Genomic DNA, 25000 nt, shown 5'->3' with positions numbered 1-25000 from the left:
GGTGCAGGCCACTGTAGTGGGTTTCCTGGCTGCAATTGTGGCAGTGGGCCTGGGGGCTCTGAGTGGAGGGAGAGTGACAGCCCTGGAGGCAGCAATACTTTGTGCCAGCAGTGTCACCACAGCCTTCATCTCTGCCTTAACTCTAGGTAAGACTGTAGGTCTACTGCCAAGAACAATTCTAAAAGAAAGAAAGGTTCAGTTTTTATTGAAGTGCTTAAACATAATAACCTATTTCAGCAATGCACATGTATGCTTTCTCTCTGATCAGGACTGGTGGTGGTGGCTGTCATCATCGGCTCACGAAAGATGGGTATAAATCCAGACAATGTGGCCACGCCTATAGCAGCCAGTCTGGGAGACCTGATCACACTGTCTGTGCTGGCTGGAGTCAGCAGCCTCTTCTATTGTCACAGAGGTTAGAAACAAACACTTCACTACACGTGTACAGTTCCTGATCCCTTTAATTCAGAGGGCAAACCCAAAAGGCTGATGCAAGAACTCAGTAGTGAAGCAGTTAGGACCAGTTTCAATTTATTTAGGCCTAGTTATTCCACATGACCTGAGAATTAAACTGATTTCAAGAAATTTCGGAATAGACGTTTACCAGTGGAGTTTTCTCTAATTCCTTTGTGCTACAAGAATATTTATATAGTATCGTGTAATAATAGCAATTTTCAAACCCATCAACTTGAATGCACATAAACTGTAATTACCATGAGCGCCACAAGATGGCAGCGGAAACAGGCATGCAGGACTTTGGGGAGTCGTTCAAGTTTTACCTGGGAGTTCGTAGCCTTGAGATGTAAAGCGATAGTTTTGTTTCTTATGTCCGGTTCTCCTGTCCAGACATGTGGTCCCTGCCCGTCGTGGTGTGCGCCTTCTTCCTGGCCGTGCTCCCGTGGTGGGTCGTTATTGCGCGTCGCTCTCGGCCCATCAGAGAGGTGCTGTGGTCCAGCTGGCAGCCCGTCATATTGGCCATGTCCATCAGCAGGTGAGCTGCCGTGACACCAAGGCCAACCCCCTCCCCCCGTTTTATTGTGCACACGTGAAAGCCACGTGCGCTCTGTTTACAGTATCGGTGGGCTCATTCTGGACAAGACGGTGAGCGACCCCACCTTTGAAGGCATGGCCATGTTCACTCCAGTCATCAACGGTGAGGAAAACCATTCAAGTCAAGCACAGTCCCACACCCCATAGTAGTGTAAGTTAACAAACCTGACGATGGGCTAGTGACTGAAGGAAACATAAAAATTATTTCTAGTTTTAATACAAATTCAAATGGAATCAGGCCTACTGATGTTGGAACCCCAATTATTATTATTATTATTAGCCTATTAACAAAACAAGAACAAGCAGCTCCTGGAATTGGTTAATTATATAGCTGATTTTAGAAGAGTGAATATGACGTTTGCCTGAATATGTTGTGTTGGAGACACATTTCTGTTTAATCTTGGAACAGATAAATACAGTTCTATTGTTATTCAAAAAGCACCAAATCACAATATAAAGAACTGCAAAGACAAAACAAATTGCCACAGGGATTAGATCATGTTTCCAGGAGTCTATTATTTTATTAAGTAACATATGTTATGACTTTGTTGGCACAATTCCCAGAGGCCTGTGTGGTGCTATTCCTGCCTCTTCATTTCAAAACACCAGAAAAATCAATTTAATAATTTGGCACTCCATACTTGTTCTTCAGTTAACAAATAATCACCGATAAACTTCTGTGTGTCCCAGCGAGCTCACAGCAGCAGTCTTCACAAGCCTGATCTGAATGTCAACTTGTCCCTCAGTGCCTCCACACTCCTCCAGCCACCGGAAGTTCATTTGCATCTCCATTCATTGCTCCTCAGTGTGTTCAAATGATGCATGTGCAGCTTTGTTCTGCTCCCAATGTAATCAGCCTGCAGAGACAACCACACAAAGAAAATGGCTGTAAAACTTGTGAAAGAGGCTTTTCTCTCTTTTGCTAAGAATTGTTCAGCATCACTGTGTGTCTGTGTGCACAGGAGTAGGAGGAAATCTAGTAGCCATCCAGGCCAGCAGGATGTCCACATACCTGCACTACTGGAGCTCTCCTGGACAACTGCCCCCCAAAATGAGTGGGACCTGCCCTAGCCTCCATGCCACCTTTTGCTCCAAAGGTAATGCACAGAGACAGTAGATTCTACAGTAGATTATGTTAGATAAGTATTATTAATTATATTGATTAAATGAACTGTACGTAGCCTACGCTCTCACTGTTTTAAAATATATACAACAATCACAACTGAGCATGTGTTGGGTTTCCAGAGCCTTAAACTGCATATGAGGGTACATTTTCTCATTCTCAGTATAAGGACAGGCCAGGAAACTCACATAATTCAGCCACTGAGCTGCAGAGACTGCACTGATAAGTGACTGACAGCTGGAGCTGGTATATTGGGGACAGAGATCATACGAAGCTGATTTTGTTTTCTCATTGGATACTTGTTTTTAAAACCAAATCACCAATATAGAAAATAAACAACTTGCCCATCATGACCACTGTTTTGAAATTAAGAAGAAATCAGCATTATAATTATCAATAAAAGCTATTTGATTTGAACATGTTTACTGCGTATCTCTGGACACAGTTTAAATGTTAAATCATATATACAGTTCATTTAAATAACTTAATGTTAAGTTGTGTACCATTTCTCTGACAGTGTTGGAAATACATATTCTGAATGCTAATTCTGGTATAGTATTGTGGTACAGTTATTTTCCCTTTAGTGGTATGCAGAATATAGTTACTTTTTGTGGTTGCTTATTTTCCACTAAAATTTTCCGCTACACAAAAAGAAAATGTGTGTATGTACAATTTTTCCTTCTCTACTAAGACTGAAATTAATGCGTAACAAACAGTAGAATGAAAGCTGTTTTTGTAATTATATGTCATGTTTTTCCATCACTATAATATAATGCAACTAAAAAAGTATTCAAAATACATTTTCAAAGTATTCTTCCCATCACTGACGCTACACACATCACACAATATCTAATATTTACTACTAGCTTGTCACGATAACAAATTTTGAAGCCTGATATATTGCTACAGAGATGAACTGTGATAAAGTATTATATTGGAGCTACTTTATACTAGTGTCACAATAACAATAAAGCAGTATAATTCCAGTAAACACATTTTAAACAGACTATTAAAAGGCCTGAGCAGAAACACATAAATAGCCAAATTAACCAATAATTAGACATAGAAGTTTGATCTTTAACCCTCTTCAGCTCAAATCTTATTGTATTACAACAAAAATACCCCAAATTTCCCCATTTTTACAAAGAAATGGTACACACGATAAATACTGAACCCCAAAATATATTGTTCCAGCTTTCATATATTGAACCATAAGTAAATATCATAATTATCGTGACATGCCTATTTACTACAATATGGAATTTGTATTGGTCATGATCATTTTCAACCTTATGTACTTCACCAAGACGTCGACGCTAGATCAGCCAGAGTTTTGCTTCTGCTTGTTGCGCCTGGTCACATGCTCTTCCTGTACACCATCTACCTCCTTCAGGGCGGCCATACTGCATTGACCCTTACCTTCATCAGCTCCTACTTGTCTGCAGCACTATTACAGGTTAAATGCCATCACATTACAGTAAAACACATATTATAATGTAGCTAAAGCAGTCTATGTTCTTATTCACATTTCAGGTTGTCATCTTGTTGTACGTGGCTTCAGTGATGGTGCGTTGGCTTTGGAGAAGAGGTCTTGATCCGGATAACTTTTGTATTCCGTATCTGACTTCACTGGGTGATTTGTTGGGGACAGGCTTCCTGGCTCTGACTTTTAGATTCCTAATGATGGCTGGTCCAGCTGGGAATGGAGAATAATACGGAAGTTGCTTTAATATGTCATGAAGGTGGTGACACTACCTGAGAAGACGACCAGAAAGAAAGAAGGAGCAACAACAACAGAGGATTTGGATGACAAAATAAAATGATAAAATTATTTGATAAAATGAATAAACATAGACTGTATAAAGAAGTGGGCTAAGGGAGTGTGACGTCACCTCTAGTGTTCGGCTCCAGTCAAATGAAGCTCACGATGCTAGCGGTTATAGGGCTGAATTTCTAACCATGTTCCATATTAGCTATACTTATTTATGGACAGAACAGCTAAATAAAAACAACAGGATCATGTAGAACAAGTTAATACAAACATTTTAAGAACAAAATGATAAGGCTCACTGCAGCAGTTAAAGAGAGAGAAGTGACAATTTTTTAATGTAAAGTCAATTGGAAACAGAGTCAATGGAGCCGGAAGCGTCTCCATGTACACTTCCTATTTGATATGTGGCGGCTGGCGGATTAGCTATGTCCATTTATATATACAGTCTATGTTAATGCCATAATTGCTAAACAAGTGTAAGTAGAACAATTAGCAATATTCAAATTGTTGTGTCAGTTATCCAGCTACAGTCCTCCCAATGAACAGTAGTCTTCTCATTTTAAGTACGCAAAAGAAAATGCCAACTAAACCAAACCATTTAAAATCCAGAAAGATACGCTGCAGTTTAATTGACACTTAATACTACAAACAACAGAATCAGAAATTGATAAGACATGACTTAGTAAATGGTAAATGGCCACATTTTTATACATACACCAGCATACGCAGACACTGGGGAAAAGGTGGGTTAAGGGTCTTGCCCACGCACAGAATGACAACCAACCTTTAGATCAGTGGACAAACACTCTACCAACTGACATACTGTCGCTAGAAATAAAACAAAATAGAAATATTTCAAAACAGAAATAAAATATCTGGACACAATTCGTTTCCCAGTCACATCAGTAAACCCAGATGCATTAATATAGTATGATACATGTAGATACATGCATACTATTGTTTTTTGTTTTTTTTAACCTTATTATTCTTATGTCAACATATTCACAACATAATTCAGAAAGTTCCCCAGTGAAATGGATAGATATTTTCCTCCAAAATACCAGCCTGTTTATAAACATCTGTTGAAGATGAGTCATTTATTGTCTTCAATGTCGAACAGCTATTATTGTGTTTTAGCAATAAAATAAAACAAAGTCTATTAGTGATAATGCTGCAGTGAGTGAGCTTGCAAAGTGCTTTTTCTTTACTCGTGCCTTCAAAAAGATGGTTTGTGTTTGCCGTTGTGTGTCTTGTGCTGTTAAGTCTATTCAGGTTGTTAAATGTACAAGTCATACTCTATTTTAAGTATTTTTCAGAGGCCTTTCAATTGCTGGGTATGCACTTTCAGTATTTTAATTGTTGACATGTCAAAACTTACTACACCAGCTCATATAAGCATGTGGACTTAATAAATTTAGTAAATTTGTTGTAAATTCAAAAAGTGACATAGTAAATAATATTAATACAAGATTAGCTGAGTGTGTCCTTTTATTGAGTTTCTTCTGAATTCTTTAACGGAAGTAAATATGGGTCTTAGGAAGGGAACAATGGGAAAATAGTAATAGTAGGGGAATATAAATATGCAGTTTAGGTCTATGGTACATGATTATAGTGATTATAGAGCAGGACTGAGAAGGCTACTAGGAACTGTGACAACACAGAGACACTTTCAAGCTATCGTCACACCCACAAAGCACTTATTGAAAGACATAATGTGTTCATTTATAATTAATACAGTCTCAATTAAATGCTTTTGTTGCTTTTATTTCAAAACTGAAATGCTGACAATAGTGTATCCACTTTGGTTGCTGGTCCATAGAGCTGGCTCTTCCCCACAGCCTGCTGGGTGCCCACTTACACTATTTTAACAATTAAGAGATTTATATAGTAGCTGCATCAGTCCTACAATGTTAGCTCATCCATCATTTTCCCAGACACAGTCTTCCCTGATCGATTCAGTTCTATTTAAAGGTCTATGTGAACCACATAGGTAACAGTAGTTATTATATAGACACTTTTGAGGAATGCGTTACAATATTCAATGTCAAATACTTAGAAATACAAATAAATTAAACAATGTCATAGTTACGCAAATGTTGCACTACAGTACAAAACAAAACAAAAAAATCACAGTTACAAAAGGTATTTATAAAGGTCCGTAATCAAAAGGCACGTACATTTAGTGACATTCACTGTCTACTAGAGGCTCCTGCGCACCAACTTCTGTCACACCAAACAGCAGACAACAGATAACTAAAAGGCAATTTGTAGTTCACACTTTCCCAGGAAATGAATGACATCCACTTTAATACTACAGACTAAAAGTTTTTTTTGCTTTAAAGGCAGTATTTGCACACATATTTTAGTAGAGAATATCTGCCTTAGTTCATTGTATTGTGCCCTTATGTGAACTTCAAATACTCTGGAATTGAGTAGTTAAAAAGTAGGAAGTCCATGCGATAAAGGTTGTAGAGTTTCTTTTGGTAAAAGGGGCTTATGTTTTGGAAGAACTGGGCAGCCATGTCCCCTGTAGTCCTGGTGCTTTTGGAGGAAGAGGGGAAGCTGACCTGCTGCTCCACCCCAGCCAGCTGCAGCACGTAGCGGGAGTCCTGCTCCAGCGTCTCGTACTTGCCCACCACATCGTAGTGGATAAGGCAGGGATGACACAGCGAATGCACCCGCTCCCAGTGTTCGTTAAACGGCTCTTCCCGCTGTGTGGCTGGGTCCACCAGATAATACACAAACTCCTCGAAGGACACATCATTTCCCTTCTCCAGAGCTTCAGGCTGGGGGTTTTGCCTGTGCCGCTGGATAATCTTTGTGCCATAACGCTTGTGGAAAGCAGTGTTGTAGCTACGTGTGAACTTATTGCGATATGCGGACACAATGCGTTCAAAGGGCTCCCGTACAAATAAGAACTTAAGGTAGGAGCGCAGTCGCTGGTTTATTTGGGACGTAGTGTATTCTGAGAGAGTGCGGAGGTTTCCTGACACATGGGCTTCATTGGCGGGTATAGCCAGTGGGTCTCGCTGGGAGCCCGCCATTCCAGTCAGGACCATGAGCACACGCTTCCAGTTGGTACAGGCCACTTTGGGCACGTAGCAGTACAGCAGGCCATGCTGGTCATCCACAATCACATGTTTGAGGTCTTCAGGGATCAGGACTCTACGTTTACGAGTGTATGAACGACAGCCCTCTTCCAGCAGCTCTCGGCGGCTCTGATGGAGCGCCTGCACTGTCGACTCCACCTGAAATTAAACAAAAAGGACATTTACATATTTTTTTCTTCCCATGTTAACACCGGATAACTATAAGCCAGCACTTTTGTACTTGAGGTCAATTGTCAAACTGACAAGCTCTAGTCAGATAGAGTGAAGTGAAGTACAGTAAAGTCAAAGTCAGAGGTCAGTCAGTTCACTTTGGCCTGCTGGTCACACAAACACCTTATTTACTGCGTTCATTCAGAGCTCCTGGCTCAGGCTGCTGGTCTGTGGCTCACACGTCCACTCACACTGTGGCCCTCTGTTGTCCTGGATCCAAAATACAGCTGACTGCGCACAGACCAACCCTTCTCTCACTCAGTCTCCTTCTCAAAATCCACTCTTTCCACTTGTGACGTTGACCAATGGTTTTCCCCCATAGGTGGCATTTGCAACTATTTATAAAGTGATTAAAATAGCCAGCAGGATGTCTCCAAAAGGCACAAGGTGAGCATAAATGTCAAGAAATTATAGCCAGGGTTCAATGTAAATCATTTAGAAGCAACCAAGATTAATTAAACAAAAGACAAAGGGAGAAATCAAAGATATACTAACTATGCTAACTTGTATTGTATTAAAAGAAGGAATTATAAATTACTAATTTAAGTCTCAAAGAGTATGACAGCACCAGCCTGCTGGAGTAGCTCTGCTGTCTGGCATGTCCACCCTGCTCTATAACTGGAAACATGTGTTCACTCTCAGCTGGAGCGCTCATCTCTTTATGGGTCAGGGTAAGCCTTACACGTTTCTTCACTCGTTTGGTATTCTGACGTTTTTAATACTTAAATAAAAAAATAAACACTGAACATAATATTTGTAAACATTTTAAGAACACTTCAAACACTAAGGTATAGACTCAATACTCCATGCCAATGATAGTTAAAACAGTTTTTCTTTAGAAAATAGAATGTGATTTTCAACATTAAATCATAGTGTCTATGTGTCTATACTTGCTCTGAAACAGCTTGCAAAAGAAATGTCCATTTCTGTACTGTCACTGCTCAAATGACTATCTAATTTCAGTGCTACTTTTAGTATCTGATTTTTGATACTTTTGACAAACCTAAATGAGTCAGAAATTATCCTTTATGGGCCTCAAGATTCTTTAATGAACATTTTAGTGGTTACTTCAAATTAAGTATAGTACAGGAATAAAAAAAAAAAACCAAATAAGTTTCCATTATCATAACTTAGACATAACAAAGCCAACACAAGAATGACAGTGCACAGTCTAATAAACACAGCAGAAGCTCATCATTTACCTCTAAAGAATATCTGTGTTGTTTTAAAAGACAAAGATGTTTTGCCTTTGTTGGGAATAGCAACAGAAAACCACTAAAGGAGGGAGTTTATATTGGGCAGACTGGAAGGGCTAATCAGACGGTCTGAAAATAGGGATAATTTTTCCATTCTTGCTCTGCTATATTTAGGATAAGCTTGAAATGGTACAGAAAGAAACCAGAAGAAACCACTGCTGACTACAATTCCCTGTATGTCTCAGGGCTGTTAACACAGAAAGTAGTTTAAATAAATGACAAAAAGTAGTTTAAACAGTGAACAATGGCAATGAGCAGACCAACATAAAAAATGGGGGTTTCTGTATGTATATCTATATTTTTTTTATATATTATTTTTATCTGAAATATAGCATTGTACTTTTTGTCCAAAAGAAATATTCAGCTCATCTCACATTCACTATTGTTCATTCAGGACCTACCAGGCATCAAGTACCATTTTCAGAACCAGTTTTTTGATTCTATTATTTTCTGTTGGGTTGGGGGTCGGTGGGTTACTGTAATGTTTCTCATCAGTTGGGTCCAGTGTTTCTTGGGTGCGTGTGGCCAGCTGTTTACCAGCTGTTGGCTTTGACGACTGAGCTCTGAGTAGGAGAAGTCTCTCACTGCAGCCCACAGTGACGCCATCTGAGTCATGTGATGGATTAAGTGAGCTGCAGGAGCCAAGACAAAGTGCGCTCTGACTTCAAAAAAACAGTCCCCGTAAACTTCCAGCAAACTCATACATGGTCCAGTCCTAAGGCAGTCTATCTGCTCTGAAATACTTAAAACAGCATTACATCATACAACACTGCACATAAAGACACCTTTGTCTCTTACACAATCTACTTTCTGGAGTTTATTTAACTAATCATGCGCTTGCTTTCATAGTTTCTCAGTAAACTGGGGTTCAATGTTTGAATGCTTTTCTCTGCTTAATATTCAAGTAGCAAGACTCACTCTTACTTACTTTGTCACACAATCCTCTCCTTTTATATGAAAGCCTGCTAAAAATGTGAATTTAACATTTGAAAAAAGCAACAGCTTGAACATCTGGCTCAAAGGAAGACCAAAGAAGAAGTGAAGTGGTTAGTGGTTAGTTATACCCACAATAAACGCTTACACAGGAGTGTGGGATTTTAAGATACTTCTCAAACTTTCAAAGGCAAAAGTCCTCATTTTAGATCAATTCTTAGACTAGCGCTTTATGTAACTTTTCTGGTAGTGATGGTGGGGTGTCTGCATGTCTTCATGGAGATGTTATTGCTTTGCCTGAAATGTTCCACAGTGTTTCATAATAATTGACAGGATCACCGACTTTAGTGATGGAGCATGGTACTGACCTGGTCACTGTCATAAAGAGCCTGCAGAGGACTCCTCCTGGATTTTTGGCCACTCCGCTCCCCAACTGGCTCTGAACCTATGAAAACAAAATGGATCTTTATCGCTTTTAATCCATTATTAATAAATCACATCCAACATGTAATTACATTCTGATGGTAATACATTGGGAGTGACAGTGGTTCAGTGGTTAAAGCAGTTGTCCCACAACCCAAAGGTTGGAGGATCAATTTGAGGCGAGACACCTCACTCTCCTTGCCTAGTATGGGGTGTGTGCACGAATGATTGGTGGTGGTCAGAGGGGCTGATGGTACGGATTGGCACCCTCGCTTCAGTCTGCCCCATGGCAGCTGTGGCTACAATAGTAGCTTACCACCACCTAGTATGATGTGAATGAATAATGACTACAGTGTTAGAGCATTGAGGGGCTTTGACAAGCCTATAAAGTGCATTACAAGTGTAAGGCATTATTATTATTAATATTGCTATATTGAATATTGAATCTTAACCATTTGACACAAGATTAACGGCACCTGGAGTGCAATCAAAAGAAAGTTTTATTGTTTCCCTGTTGTACTGCTCTACAAGACCTTCTGGTGACTGTGATCTCTGGTGGATTAGTCCTGTTTTCCCCAAAAAGGAATTTGTTTGAACATTTCATAACACAAGTCTATAGAGAAGTAGTGTGGAGGAGACAGATGCCAGCAGGTCTGATAAACTCAGAGCCTGTTGAGAACTGTGTGGCTTTGCTCTTGTTTTACATTTACAAGGATGATCTTTCACCTTGGCATTTGGTTTCATGGACTGGGGAAAAAACATAGCCCACTACTCAACAAATAATAAAATAGTAATAACAAAAGATACAAAGGCTACATGTAACAAAACAATGAGATGCAACCAGGCAAAAGCTGGGTGGATTAACAACAACATCTTTCTGACATTTCATAGACAGAAGAACAATGTGCTCGGCTGTTGGGCTAGAGCTTACAGCTAAATTTATCTCAGAGGCAAACTGACTAGTTTTTAGCTACAATTACTGATCAAAGACTACTACTAAAATGTTAATATTTTGCAGACAGAACATTGTTGCATGCAGTGGTTTAACATTATGTTTTCTTAACATTTTGATTACATTTGATACAAAAGTGTATGCCAATATATTTTATGGTACATTTCTTTTTGAGGTACCAGTATTACCTGTTTTTATGGTAGAAGTACCTGAATAGTACATTTTTGTATCTTTACTGTATTCATCATTATCATTGTCTAAAAGATAAAACCTTGCAACCTTACACCATCTTTCAGCACTGTTCTGGTACCTTTAACAGCCCGTTAAGCCCTTCTGGCAGCTTGAAGAAACTCCATACAAAAAGCCCGTGAATGATATCAGTCTGACGTGCTTCTAAAGTTAGAGATGGAAATATGTGTCTCATGTTTTAAAGACATTCACCTACACCACTATCTCATGGAGCAGAGACTCTCCAACTGACTCAGTGAAACACAATTGAGCATGAATAATCTCTGAACTAAACCAAAACGTTTCAGACCAGTTAGTACACCACATGGCAGCATTTAACCTATATTTCCACCGTGATAAATTCAAATTAGCTGTTATAAAAGATTCACCCACCACACCCAGCCAGTCTTTGAAAGAAGGAGGGGGCAGTGCTGTTAGTTAAACCATGTCTAGACCCAAAGCTTCTCTGCATTCCTCTGGATTCCTATAATTCAGAGGAGGAAATGCCCGGCAGAGAAAGTCCTGGTGTGTACTCCTCCTGTCCAGTCATAAAACGGAGCTCTGTGCTTTGGTCCCGCAGTGGGAGAAGTAGCCCCCCTTCCACGAGGTCGTCCGATGCTCAAAAGCAGCTTTACTGAGGCACACTGTATGATCCTGCAGGCCACAAGTGTGTGTGGAAAGGGTGTTAGAAGCAAATGTAAATGCCAGGACCATGTGTGGGTGGTGCAGTGTATGCTTATATGTGTATGAGAGTTAAGCCGCTACATATCCTCGGATGTCAGAGGTGCCAGGAGGATTTATTTTGAAGTACTTTTGAAGAATAACCTGGTATAAATCCAATAAGCATAATATTAACTTATCTTTACTCTTTGAGTGCAAACCAAAGATATATAATTTGCAGTGCTTTATATCAATACTTAGTCATTAAACACTCGCTATCTCCTAAAGTTAAACAACAACAAACAACATACGACATTAATACATCATCTCAACATCTGACCACAGTGTTGCCCACAGTGTTGTTATCCATCCAACAAGCTGTTGGGTGTAAATTGCCAAAAGAAAAAAACAAACTTGATTACAAGTTGTTTTCTTTTAGACCACTTTGAGTTTTTAAGTGCAAACAGACAAAACACAAAATTCCTTGAACTCTCTCACATCTCTCCTCTCTGAGCACAGATCACCATTCAGTTTTTGGACCCTACCGCTCATTTCCTTGTCAGGTTGTCTTTTTATAGATCACAAACTTGGAAAGTCACCTGCACAACATTTCTGTGTGCACACTTTATAAAAAGGTGACTAAGTTGAAATATGTGGTTCTTATTTTCCTTATGGTCTGACCATGCATCTGACTACACTCACAAGACACGATAATAACTATACAGAATATTACAAGTAAACATCATCTTCATATGAAAAAATGGAGAGTAAAATCATCATTCAAAACACCAGATATTCTCAATCAATGCATTCTCATCTGCTGGGTCTAAGACACCATCAACTGATTAATCAAATCCTAAATATCTAAACAAAATGTAATAAATATAATCCTAAATAAGAGTCCATCTCTTCTGCAGAAGGTGTCTCATGGATAATACAAACCACACAAGTGACAGTTCATGCCACTCAAGGCTGCCAAAGCGCTCACAAAAAGAATCTGAAAAATGCATTATACAGCCTCAGTAAGACACAGTGAAAACTGATTCAAGTCTAAGACAGATATGCTAAAGGAAAAGCAGATCTGACTTCCTTGGCTGACATTTTTTCTCATGCAATGCCAATTCATTTTCACACTATAAACGGCAATGCATGTACTGTACTTTTAGTTTACAGGAAATGGTAATCCTAAGTGGTCACATTTTTATAAAGAGGTTTTAAACCTTCAAGCGCTTTACATCAAGGATTTACTCACGCTTTCACACACACATTCATACACCAATGTACACAGACACCCGTGGTGAGATGGGTTAAGTGTCTTGCCCAAGGACGCAACAAGCAGCATTCATCTGGAATTGGGTCAGTTGATCTGACCGCTCCCCCAATGATATTTATGTCGAGAACAGTAACCATCTGATCAGTGGACAAAGACTCCAACTGAGCCTCTCTGAGCTTCTTTTAGGAAAGGTCTTCTAAATGGAAAATATTCCATATACCAAAAAAGTTTATTATTGACAAATCATAAATTTTTTACATTTAGATTTCATAATGCCACTGTCTTTGTTACAGAGTCTTTCACATCTGTTTTAGAGCCTGTTTAGTCTAGAATATTGATTATGATATGATCAAATACAACTATGGGATTTTTTATAGCTGACTAGTGACAAATCAGAAGTAATCTTTGCAGCCCTGACTGGATGATTATATAAGTCATGACCACAAGTCTGAATTAAAATATAACACCCCGGGTCATTAAATAAGGGTGTCCTGTCACAGAGCAGTGGTTGGGAGCAGCTGCTCTCCACAGCAGGGATGCCTCTGACTGCTAACACTGAACTGGCACAACTGAACTGCCAAAAGCATGGGGCTAGTAGTAAAAACAAAGAGAAAAGTGCATTCATATAGTGCGCATGGCCTTTGTGTATAGACTTTAAGCACTGCACTCTCACTTCACAAATGATGTCCTGGGGCGACCACAAATGAGCGGAGTGTGCTGCAGGTGTTACAGTGAACGGAGTTGACATCCACAGTCATAATTCCTCATGACTTTCACGGCCAGTCAAGCCCAGACAGGAAAGGCATGAGAAGGGAACCTTTTCAGAGGAAATGGGAACAAATCAATGACTGGCTCTTGTGACCTTCAAGTCATTAAACATTTTGTACTTTAACAAGATAACATGTGTTAACATCTGCATCTCTTTCTGTAAACACAAAGGACACATCTAGATACAGTACCACATTATTTGTCATAGTTTCAAAGTTTCGTGAATAGATACTTAATAATAACTAAGTAATAATAAAAATGTAAAGGACAAAATAGGAAAATATTTAAATTATGAAGAAAAAGAAAAACACGTCTGTTAGAACTGCTAATTTGTTTGACAAATGTTTGATAATGTAAAAATACAGAGTTCAGATTCTACTGACAAGCAGTAAGAAGAGAACAACAATTTTAGACCACGTGGCTCAAGGAGGCACTGCTCTGTTTTATAGTTGAGGCACTGCTCCTTCGATATTTTAAAGAAGTATGACCTTAAGCACAGCTGGCCCAAGTCCAAAAGTGGGTGTCATCTAAAGTGGATGCATATGGAAAATCAATAAAAGTTTCCAGGCATTATGAGATCCCACAGCTGAACATTCAAATCACCAAAGAAATGAATGAAAAAAAAAAAAGGAAACATATTCTGGACAAACTGATATCTGATCTTTAGTTGAGCCCCAGTGGAAGGGGCTGACTCATGTTAACCTCTGCTCACCAGGCTGTCTCGCCGTCAGTACAGTAGAAGTGTTACAAACTGGAAATCACTGGAAACAATAACCACCTACACTCAGCCAAAGTTTCCAGAATGATAACTAAATGTTCTGACTCATAGCTTTCTACTCCCATGACCAGTCACTTTCTGGAAACAAGTGCCTGATCCATTGCAGCTGGCAAGGTTCTCAAAAAGTACACAATATTTAGCTGAGGCATTATTAAATTGGACCATGTATAGTTTTAGTCAAAATCAAATCTTAAAGTCTCAGAATTCATCTTTCAGGTTGCACTACATTAGTAGAGGAGCATGAGGCTGTAATGTTCCTTTAAAAGAAGTCTGCATCACTCAGCACAATTTACATTCCTTAAAGCTACCATCCATATCTTAATTAGATAGTGTTTTTCCACTCGAGACCAGGTATGAAAACCTGCTCACCCCTCCCCACACCTGGAGTTTGTTCTGGTTCACCTTTGCTCTCTGGCATTCTTCTGCCGGCCAAAGCTGGCACATTATCAGACTGCAGTAATGTAGATAGCATCTAGTGGTGATATGTGAGAATGCCAGTTTAATTATGGATGGTATCTTTAATGTAGACAGTAACCCGAAAAGTTAACTGGACTGCATCACGTCGAACCAGCTGGCTCTTTGCAATGTGGAGGAGCAGTGACTTTACCCCGAGCTTCTCTCACATGACTAAGTTCCTCATTCTCCAAGTCTTAAGTTTTGTAGTCATGTGGTTCCCAAATTACACCTCTTTGGCTACTGGCTATACCTAACATTTCTGTCCATAAAGACAATGAACAGACACAAAGAAACAGAAACAGCCCAGGCACAGTTCAACATGAGCAGATCTGACTACCGACAGTTTAAACCACAGTGGTACTGAGAGTGGACGGTCTTTAAATGTGGGCCTGAGACTCGGACTGAGCACACAGCAGGACACAAGGGACATAAGGGAATGCTGAACTTAACCTCAGTAATGTTAAAAAGATATCAGCATAACTTGTTCCTCTGTGTTTGTCAAAGTACACAGTACAAAGTACAGTACGCAGATCGCTGCAGGAAACAGGCTTCAGGCCTACAGACAGAGCACAGATGTAGATAATAACTTTGAATGCGGGCCCATCACAGAGCTCTGCACTGTCATTCATTCCACCTGTGCTCTTCCTGCTGCATCCCAGAAAAACTGAAGCAGCACATAAAGAGGCACAAATACTCCTCCCATGGCATGCATATTTTTATATATTTATACCCCAGTGCTGAGAAAACCTGCCTTTATGACCTTCAGAGGATACTATTTAAGATTCCTCTGCTCCATCATATGGCAGTAAGTGAGGCTGAAAGAGACCATTGTATGTGGCAGAGCTGGAAACAGATCTTTACTGAGCCAGCCCTTCGGACCAGCTGCAGCTTCTCCACGTAGCACAGACCGGAAACATGGCTGTAATAGGCTTAGTGATGAAATAGTTCCTGATCTGATATCTGTGAGAAATACTTTAAGGGCAGGACTGAATGAAATGGCAAATGAAAAAACAAACAAACAAACAAAAAAACAACAACAAAAAAACCCTTTAAAGGTCAATTTAATGTGCAGCATACAAGAAGCTGCAGTATCTTGAATTCATTCTAATAATAATATAATTGTCCAGTTGATCTTCAAGGCAAACTGACACAGAGCGAGGTAAAGTATGTAATAAATCATCAGTAGTCATTTTTCATAGAGGTCTTGGGGCAGGTAAAGGGAGAGGTCACTGCATCTGTTCAAGACCAGAGAGGAGACAAAGGTTTTGAGGTAGGCTTGCCTTGCCTTGTACACAATGGTGAGTTACCTAGTGGTCTGATTTGGGCCCACTGCTCTTATTGGTGGTTCATTTAGTACAACGCATTGATAAAGGTAGCTCTAAACTAAAGCCTTAAGACTCACCTGGTTTGAGATTGCTGTTAAAATAGACGATAACCATAACAAAACACCCCAGGCTCAAAGCAAAAATTATCCGGATCACTTTGGGTTTTCTCATGGTGAGTCTTTTGAAACCGGTGGAGGAAGCCGAGCCCGAACCTTCTCCTGTTTCATGCGAAAAGACGCTGGTTTCAGATTACTTTATCACGGATAAAAGCCTGGAGCCTGCTCGCTGATCGCCTCCTCCGCTGCTTCTCATCGACCCGTACATCCTGGCATGTCCAGTCTGGAGGACTCTCACCGCGGACTGACGGTGGAAGGACGGCGCGCGTACGGAGCTCCGTGCGGTCAGGATCTCTGCGTTACCGAATATAGTCCGTGCGATGGTGAAGGGAAAGAGGCAGATGCAGCATTACTGAGAGAAGACCGAGCAGAAATCAGTGTGTTTGTCTAAAGGGGGGTTCAGCCCGAGCAGCGGCTCCCAGGACTGAGGCAGCTGAGCTCTTTAACCCTTTCCCAGCCTCTCACAGTTCAGCGTGGATTCACTGCTGTCCCTGCTCCAAGAGAGTCGAGCTGGAACTAAGCACAGACTGAGCGACACACAGCTCCGCTTTTCAAAATAAAACCGACATGGCTATAGACTGTATAAAGACATGCCATATACTCACACAAAAAGAATGAATGTTAACAAAATTAATTTAATAAATGTATCCAGTAGACTTAATTTACATTTCACATATAATATAGATTTGAGCTCAAAAAGGAGTGGGAAGAAGAACATTTATTCAATTCCACCCCTCAATAAACTGAAAAGTCATGACAAAATTATATGGTTCAAGTTTCATCAGTCCTGCTCAGAGATTCGGGCACAGTCCCCTGACCCTTCCAAACTATTTAGATTATTTCATCTTTTTTTTTTCTCCACATGTAGACTATATAAAAAGTGAGTATTACATTGGAAACACAATCATGTCTTGAAATCTACACTTTTAGTGACTCCCTTTACAGTTATTTGGAGCAGCTGTCAAAGCTTGTGCAAACTCCTCTTCAGTATCTCATGTGAGACACAGACTGATTAAGCAACCCAATATTTTGACAAGATTTTAATCAGTCAATACTGTTACTGCTTGGGGTCCAAATGTGGCCCTGAGGCTTCCAGGTAAATTGCCCCATACTACTAAAAATATTACGTTTTACTGCGTGTTTTTGAAATCTACCTTGATCAAGCAAATTTAGTGTATCCTTTTGATGGCCTAAGCGTGAACGAAGGTCTGGTGGGTCATTCATCTGTGTTTTAATATGTGGCCCTTGATGAAAATATCTTGGACACCCCTGCTCCAGAACACCAGACAAGTTTCAAAGGGGTGCAAACATAACAAGCATCATTATGTAGGTACCTGAACTTTTAACTGAGGCTGTAATGCATAATTTTGCACCCTGTAGACTAGGGCCTGCCTCTCACTGTGAGCACTGTGAGCAGTAGCTATAGTTTTGGTCAAAGTGTCCTGTTACAGCATGCCAATGAGGGTGCAAGAGGAGCACATGACTGCACATAAGATGACATGTGATAGGCTGCCTCTAAGCTGAAATGTCAGAACCAGAGGGGGTCCACACTCAGGAGCCTGCACATACACTATTTTAGCACACTCACCCCTGTTTAGCTAATTAGAGAAATAAGGAAGACTGCCAACTGTGTTGCCTTAGACATTTGACCTCCCCGCATTCCTGAATGGATGAGAGCCTGAGAGAAGTCAGGGCTAGTTCGGCGGCACGAGGCTGATCAAACTTACGTCTCATGGCAACACGGTGTGAAGCCTGTCACTGTTTACTGTCTGACAGGGGCATGATGGGTAACTGTCAGCTTCAGGGGTCAGTGCACATTCCCACACAGGTCAGCCAATCAGAGCAGCTCATACCTGGACAAAGGTTACTGTGTGCTGCTAACTGCATACTGTGAAACCAAACAAAGCCAACAACGATTTAGGGAACTTTTAGGAACAAAATCTGCTTACTAAAACTTACAGTATGTCATGTGTTGTCTTCACAATGGGGAAATGAAGTGCTGCAATAGAGTTACATCAGTACATAATTCCTAACAATATAGGCTAACAATCATGCAAGATAAACTTAAAGTTTTTGAATCTCAGGGCCTGACTTTTCCTGTACGAAGTAACCTGTCTCTATGGTTAAGAATCACTGTGCTAGAGTAACAAACATTTGTAGATTCCATTTCCATACACTGTATGGTCTTTGTGTCTACAATTTTAGCAAAATTATTATTAAGATTTTTCAAATTTAAAATTTCATAATATACATCATATGAGCCCAACTTTTTTTAGGTCACACATAACTTTACGTTGGTAATGAAAAAAAAAAGAAAAAAAAAAAAAGAGATAACTACCTGGAATTTGTGTGACATGATAACCAACACTCCCACAAACTGTAACATCACAGCCCTCATTATTCATGCGAGTTTCACCTGTCCCATTCTGATTGACTCACATTTGATATAAAAATTTGTTTTGGTTGTTTTCCACTTTAGATTTACATATAAAATGCAAATAGTAATGGCCATAGAACTTTTGTTCATTTCAATTAGTATAAGCTATTTCAAGGGCCACATTTTGACAGACTGGTGTCACTACAGTGGATCATTCACATGGATGCAATTTACACAGTCTTGACAGAACCACTGTACCTTTAATAAGGCTTGGAACATTCATTTTCAGGTCTGTATCACAATGAAAAAGTGGTGTTGAGATTATAGTGGTAGAAAATACTTAAATTTACAGCAGAAGGCCTGAGAGCCAATAAAATTTTGTCCGATGGCCACATTTTGCCATAGTTTGGCCTCTGCTGGTCTATTTAAACAAATTTCTATGAAGTTTATTTCAATTCTTTTTAATTTGCCTGATGCCTCAACACTGAGAACCACTGCTATGGCCTCTATAGGCAAATGATCTACAGTAGTTTAGAGCTCATTGTACATCATGCACGATTTATAATGCTATGTTTTGGTCATTTTATTAAGTTATTCTTGTATTCTTATACATATGACCCTTAAGAGTACTCAGAATTCTACACTTGTTTACAACTAGTTTACAAATAAAAACGGATGGACTGGAAACAATTAAACAAAAAAGTATGTCAAACACATGCCATTTATCACAACATAAGTTATTATTGCGTTCAAGTGAAGAACACACCCAGTCCCTGAGATATCGTAAGACGTCAGACAGGAAAAATTATTCCAGTGCAATGCTCCTTTTTGGGGACCAACGCAATCTACATCACTGAGCCAAACTCCAGTGCCAAAAATCCAAAGTCCACACTCAAGTGGAGAAACTCTAAACTGTTGGAACAGATAAGGAACAGATGCCTGACTGAACAGCAGGATATGTTTTTAAAAAAAGATATAAACACAATTTGACCTGGGCTGCCACTGCACTAGCAGAGGCTGCACTAGCACTGGCTATAATTAGCTGCAGATGCTGGGGTTTAGGTAAAGTTACGATTAAAAACATTTCAGGCATTTTAGACTTAAACCTTCATAAACAACTTGGCCATCTTTTTTGTAATTAAAAATACATCAGCATTACAGTTATCCTACCGTAAGCACTATATTTGATGTGATATTCGTATTTAAGGACACAAAAAGGCTAAATTTATGCAATTTAAAATCATAATCTTACATACAGTTCCTTGAACTTGAAAACAAGTCTCTCTCAAAGGAATAACGAAAAACTGACAAAATTTTTAAAAAGTGTTACACAAGATCGCCCCCCTAAGGTCAACAGATGCCAATACAGGTATTGGCTGCTAAAGACATTTAGGTTTGTGATTGTTTTCTCACGTGATACTATGTGCACTATTTATACAGGCCTATCTATAACATAAACTGTTCGAGTTAGATTAACTGAAGTAAACCAAAATATCAATAGGCCTATTTCTTAAACTTTTCACTATTTTGTTGGCAACCATTGTGCCTTCATTCATACCAGTCATTTATACAGTCAGCTTATTCATAAAAACTGTTGAAGGTGAACTGGTGAAATTATTGTGAAAGAAAATGCGATGTCGCTCTATATTTAATACAGATTCGTATTGAAGTGTGTTTTCTGGATCCCAGGCAAGTCATGCCAAAAGAGATCACCACCAGAGGGCAACGAGGCCCAGCTCTTTCTGACATTTTGAACAGAAATGTGCTGGGTGTGATGAATATTTGTACTACACTTTTTGGGTGAATGAGACCATACTGTAAGGTGTAGAGGCGAACTGAGTGAAAGATTCTCCTGGAAAGCTCTTTTGCTTATAGGCTAAGAAATATATACTTAATCAGTAACTACTACCTCATATTGCTTCATATAGGCGAACAGTGAGTAGATAGCCTACTTAGCTTGAAAGGTTAATAATTTGTCACTTGTGGTCATTATTACAGAGCACCGATAGTAATGCAGATTGGTTGCACAACAATGGATTTCACCCTGAACTTTCTGACCAGTGGACAAGAAAGTGTGCAAGTCACTGTGAGACAGGGAAGACTTGTGACTTTTCTCTAAACACAGTGACTGTAACCTTCATCTTCAAAGATTTTCATTGTTGCTATCGTTTCCTTGTGTAGATATGTTGCAACTGTGCTTAAGTTTGTTCCTGGAATGTCCACACACCATAGATTACTCCTCTTCATGTTCATTTCCCCCACTCTCAAATGCATTTTACTTTCAATAACTGAAAGAAAAGACACAGGCAGGCATTTAATATCAATAGCATTTAATTCCAGGCAGGATACAGAAAAACATGTATATTGTGTTACTGTGTGACACCTTTTTTTTGGGGGGGTGTAGACCAAGTACAGGTGTCAGTGGGTATCAAAGCCCTCAAATAATCACTTTATAATTGTTGGTTTCTGAGGCACTAAATAAAACTCAAAGGCCATGTTGTTATGGTTATGGTCAGTGCAGGTGCCTGTGCTTAACATGCAGATGAATGGATGCCACAAAGGCTTTACACCAGCCCTGGTCCCATTGATCTCCCCACCAACTGAATGTCCCCACACATTATCCCATAGATAGTGCACTTTAATAGACTGGTTTGATGTGTTGTAATTGGATTGCAATACCAAACCAAATACGTAGCTAATGAATAAATATAGGCATGATGAAGGGCCCTAGATCAAGGACACATAATCAGCAAATAGCTTTTTAAAAAAAAAAAAAAAAAAAGCTAGCTGCATTTGTGTTTGGACATGTTTACACTGCATTCCCATTTTGCATGTTTGGAAAGGTCTGTTACGAGAGTAGGTGTCTTAGTGAATGCAATCATTTTTATATTGCACTTTTCCTCCTTAAAGTGAACCTTCCATTCACACATTCATTCAACACACACTGGGGACAAGACTGGTTAAATGCCTTGTCCAAGGACATACTGAGAGCATAACAACAATAACCATAACATTTAATAGTCAAAGACATTTTGGGTAAATGCAAATTTATTAGTTCTTAGGAGGAATTAACTCTACAGTGGTTTGACACGAGCAAGTATAATTTACCACTGACCAGTGTCACTCAAAGACAGCAGTCAGAATACTGTTCTCTGCAGGCATAGATGCAGCATAAATATTGCTGAAGTTGAGCAAGAACATCAAGCAGCATTAAATTATTTGAGTAAAAAGTTTGAAAATATATATATATTTTAAAACATTCAGCACAGATTATTCATCTTTACATCAAAAGAATGAGACAACACAGTCCTTCAAATAAATTGCCCACCTAGTTTGACAAGACTTTGGTCAAATCTGCAGCTTCACCTTTAAGGCAGAGAACCTCCACAGATAAATATGACAGAATAATTAGCTTTCTAAACTGCAAACATGTTTGTACAAAGCGGAGTAAAGCAAACCAACTTCTGTTTCTCCATGTGTACCTATAAGGCTTATTTAAGGTAACCTATAAAACAAGTCTAATGTATAGAAAAGTGTTTAAGTTGGGGATTGGACGTAGGGTTTAGGCCACAGATGTGCCTCTTCAGTGGTACATCGATCCTAGCTCACCACAGTATTTTGGGTTACAAGCTAGAATGTCAAACAGCTCCCATACACACACATGTATAGTGCTCCTCTGAAAAGAATCCTGTGAAGCCCAAAGACTTAAGCGAAGTAACCCCGCCGTTCAGCTGCTGCTCTTATGCCTACCTCTAAGCTCTGAGCCAACACACAATAATGTGTCAAAACTGACCATGGTGCTCCGTTTGTCCTGAGAAATGCAACAATGTAAACTGAGCAACCTGAGGCAAGTAAACTGAGCTCTAGTGGTGGATGAGGTAGCTAAATAGTCAAACATAAGAGCAGCAAGCTAAACAAGCAGGGTTTAACCTCAGCAGCCCGCCTGAGTGATGTCTCCACCAGAGCTCTTGGTCACCTCCATTGTGGTAAAGATCTAAGGGGATCAGAACAAATCATTAACATCAGAACTGCACTGGCATCTGGTTACTAGGCAGTTTTATTGAGTGTGTATACATGCACATCAGTATCCCGCTTATTAGCCATATCCCGTTTATGTCAGTATTCGGGTTACTGCGTATACATGCACCATCAAGAAACCGGGATACTCAAAAAACCCGATCATAACCGGGTTATTGATGTGCATGTATACGCACTCACTGATCAAAAGTAGGGAGTAATGCTGAAGTGCTTTTAGGCTAGGAGTTGATAGAAATGTCAAAGCTGTTAAAAGTGAAATGTTCTTATAAACACACATCTTTACAAATTAGGATATTAAAAAAGTGAAAAAAGTATTAAGTAAAATTACCAACTACTAGGCTCTTGCCCAGGAATTAAACCTTAAATTAATGGGCATAGCTAACCCACTAACTGTTAGGGAAATAGGAAGTCTGCACTTTTTCCAACTGAAGCATTTGCATAAATATTGGTCTTAAAATGTATGTATTAACCCATACATGATCCTGGTGTTTTTATTTATCCATTTTTAACATAAATATATTCCTATTCCTAAAATGGGTCCAAATTCGCAGCGCAGTGCTAGCATCGTGAGCTTCACTTGACTGGAGCCGAACACTATGGGTGATGTCACACTCCCTTGGTCCACTTCTTTATACAGTCTATGGATTAAACCCAAATATATTTAGGGCCATTGGCAAATTTACCTCAGCACAGGTTGGGTGGATACCAATGGTGACATCCAGCTGCTCTTTGGTCACGCCACATTTCATAGCTGCACCAAAGCCCTGGGTCACCTCTCCAGCATTTGGACCCATATAGTGAAAGCCGATTACTCGCTCCTGTGGAAAAAAGGAGAATGATATTGTATGATCATGAGCAAACAATACCTGGTTTAAATTAAATCAAGAAAGCCTTACATTGTCCAGCTTATTGCAAATGATCTTGGCATAGCATTTATTGTTATCCCTTCCAGGCACAGTGAATTCCAGAGGCCAGAACAGACTGTGGTAGATCTGCACACAAGCAATTAGGTGACACAAGTTATTAGGTATCCAGTTCTCAGTTAAATGAAAACACAGAAGAAGTCTTTAGTCACACAAGAGTAAGTGAGAGATACTCAACATGTTTAAAGCAATTAATTTCTCATACTAGACTGCTCAGACTGACTCATACTAGCGGTTAGGCAAGACAAGCCCACCCCTGCTTCTTAGAAAGCTCCACCCAGAAATGGTTCATAGTCCGAGACGACATATCCACCAGTTTACCTCCAAATTTTCCTGACCGTAGAGCTCAATGGCCTTCTCCTCTGACAGTCCGCAGCAGCCGTATTCCAATGGGGTAAATACAGTTGTGGGGACATTCACATAATCACACTGGATAGAGGGAAAAAAAATGCAAAATTATTATTAGTATACAAACATGATTTTAAAAAAAAATTTTATCAGAAAAGATCACTTTACATATACAAACATTATGTTCATATGGAGTGACTAGAATCATAAACTGGGATGAAACACAAAGGACATTTTAGAGCATTTCTTGTACATGCAAGGATCACTGTATTAATTAAATCTGACCTGTTATCAGCACAACACTGATGGTTAAATATTTGCTTATTAATACACATTAACATTATACATAGTAATACTTGATTAAAGTAACTGTACTTCTCTTTTTCAAAAAAAGTACAGTTACTCCTTTCAACAAAGGTACCTTAAGTGTGGATCCCCTATACAAGCGGCGTGCCAGCAGCTTCCCAGCTTGGATGGCCACAGGAGTCAGCTCCCATTTACCCTCCAGTATGTCACCAATGGCATAAATGTGTGGGACATTAGTCTGCTCCTCATCGTTCACTGGGATTTTTCCATTTCTAAAAAAAATGAAAAACAACATCTTATCAATTTGCTCTGTGCACAATGACACTCTGCTAATTCTGACCACTGAACAGTATCTGTTGTCTTTTTAGCCCCAAGGATATCTATCAGTTATTGATTTTAACTCAACTTGGCATAAACCCCAGCACCGTGTAAATGGAGTTGCAGGTGGATGCCAATGACAATATGTTAAAGACTTTACAAATAAGGGGAAAACTTCACCAGAGAACACTTCAGCATTTAGTCTCGATGTTTGTGCACAAAGCCAGTAGGCTTCAAATATTAGTGTTTTTGGATTAC

The 25000-nt window shown here is 39.5% G+C and overlaps 3 protein-coding genes across 3 annotated transcripts; 1 reads left to right on the top strand and 2 right to left on the bottom strand.

The window, feature by feature from the left end:
* Nucleotides 1-4: 4 nt before the first annotated feature.
* On the top strand, nt 5-4336 carry LOC110165741 (solute carrier family 41 member 1-like; the record flags this gene model as incomplete). Its single annotated transcript, XM_055162645.1, has 7 exons — nt 5-146; nt 269-415; nt 847-991; nt 1074-1153; nt 2013-2147; nt 3481-3629; nt 3707-4336. Coding segments are annotated over 7 exons (978 nt in total), but the record flags the coding sequence as incomplete, so codon positions are not given.
* Nucleotides 4252-16943, bottom strand: LOC110165816 (carbohydrate sulfotransferase 11-like). The gene is made up of 3 exons (XM_020931012.2): nt 16394-16943; nt 9822-9898; nt 4252-7192 (listed from the first exon to the last, which is right to left on the bottom strand). Exons 1-3 carry the CDS (start codon nt 16485-16487, stop codon nt 6347-6349), a joined length of 1017 nt encoding a protein of 338 aa, XP_020786671.1. The 5' UTR covers nt 16488-16943; the 3' UTR covers nt 4252-6346.
* A 4896-nt stretch (nt 16944-21839) lies between these two features.
* LOC129411533 (thioredoxin reductase 1, cytoplasmic-like) lies at nt 21840-24734 on the bottom strand. The gene is made up of 5 exons (XM_055162654.1): nt 24540-24734; nt 24092-24199; nt 23744-23839; nt 23531-23665; nt 21840-22803 (listed from the first exon to the last, which is right to left on the bottom strand). Exons 1-5 carry the CDS (start codon nt 24717-24719, stop codon nt 22741-22743), a joined length of 582 nt encoding a protein of 193 aa, XP_055018629.1. The 5' UTR covers nt 24720-24734; the 3' UTR covers nt 21840-22740.
* Between the last annotated feature and the right edge of the window lie 266 nt (nt 24735-25000).

Source organism: Boleophthalmus pectinirostris, unplaced genomic scaffold (genome assembly GCF_026225935.1).
Source record: "Boleophthalmus pectinirostris isolate CB_2022bp ecotype Guang Dong unplaced genomic scaffold, ASM2622593v1 HiC_scaffold_1034, whole genome shotgun sequence".
Lineage (NCBI taxonomy): Eukaryota > Metazoa > Chordata > Actinopteri > Gobiiformes > Gobiidae > Boleophthalmus > Boleophthalmus pectinirostris.
The sequence above is the reverse complement of the archived record's forward strand: the minus strand, read 5'-3'. Positions and strand labels throughout refer to the sequence as shown.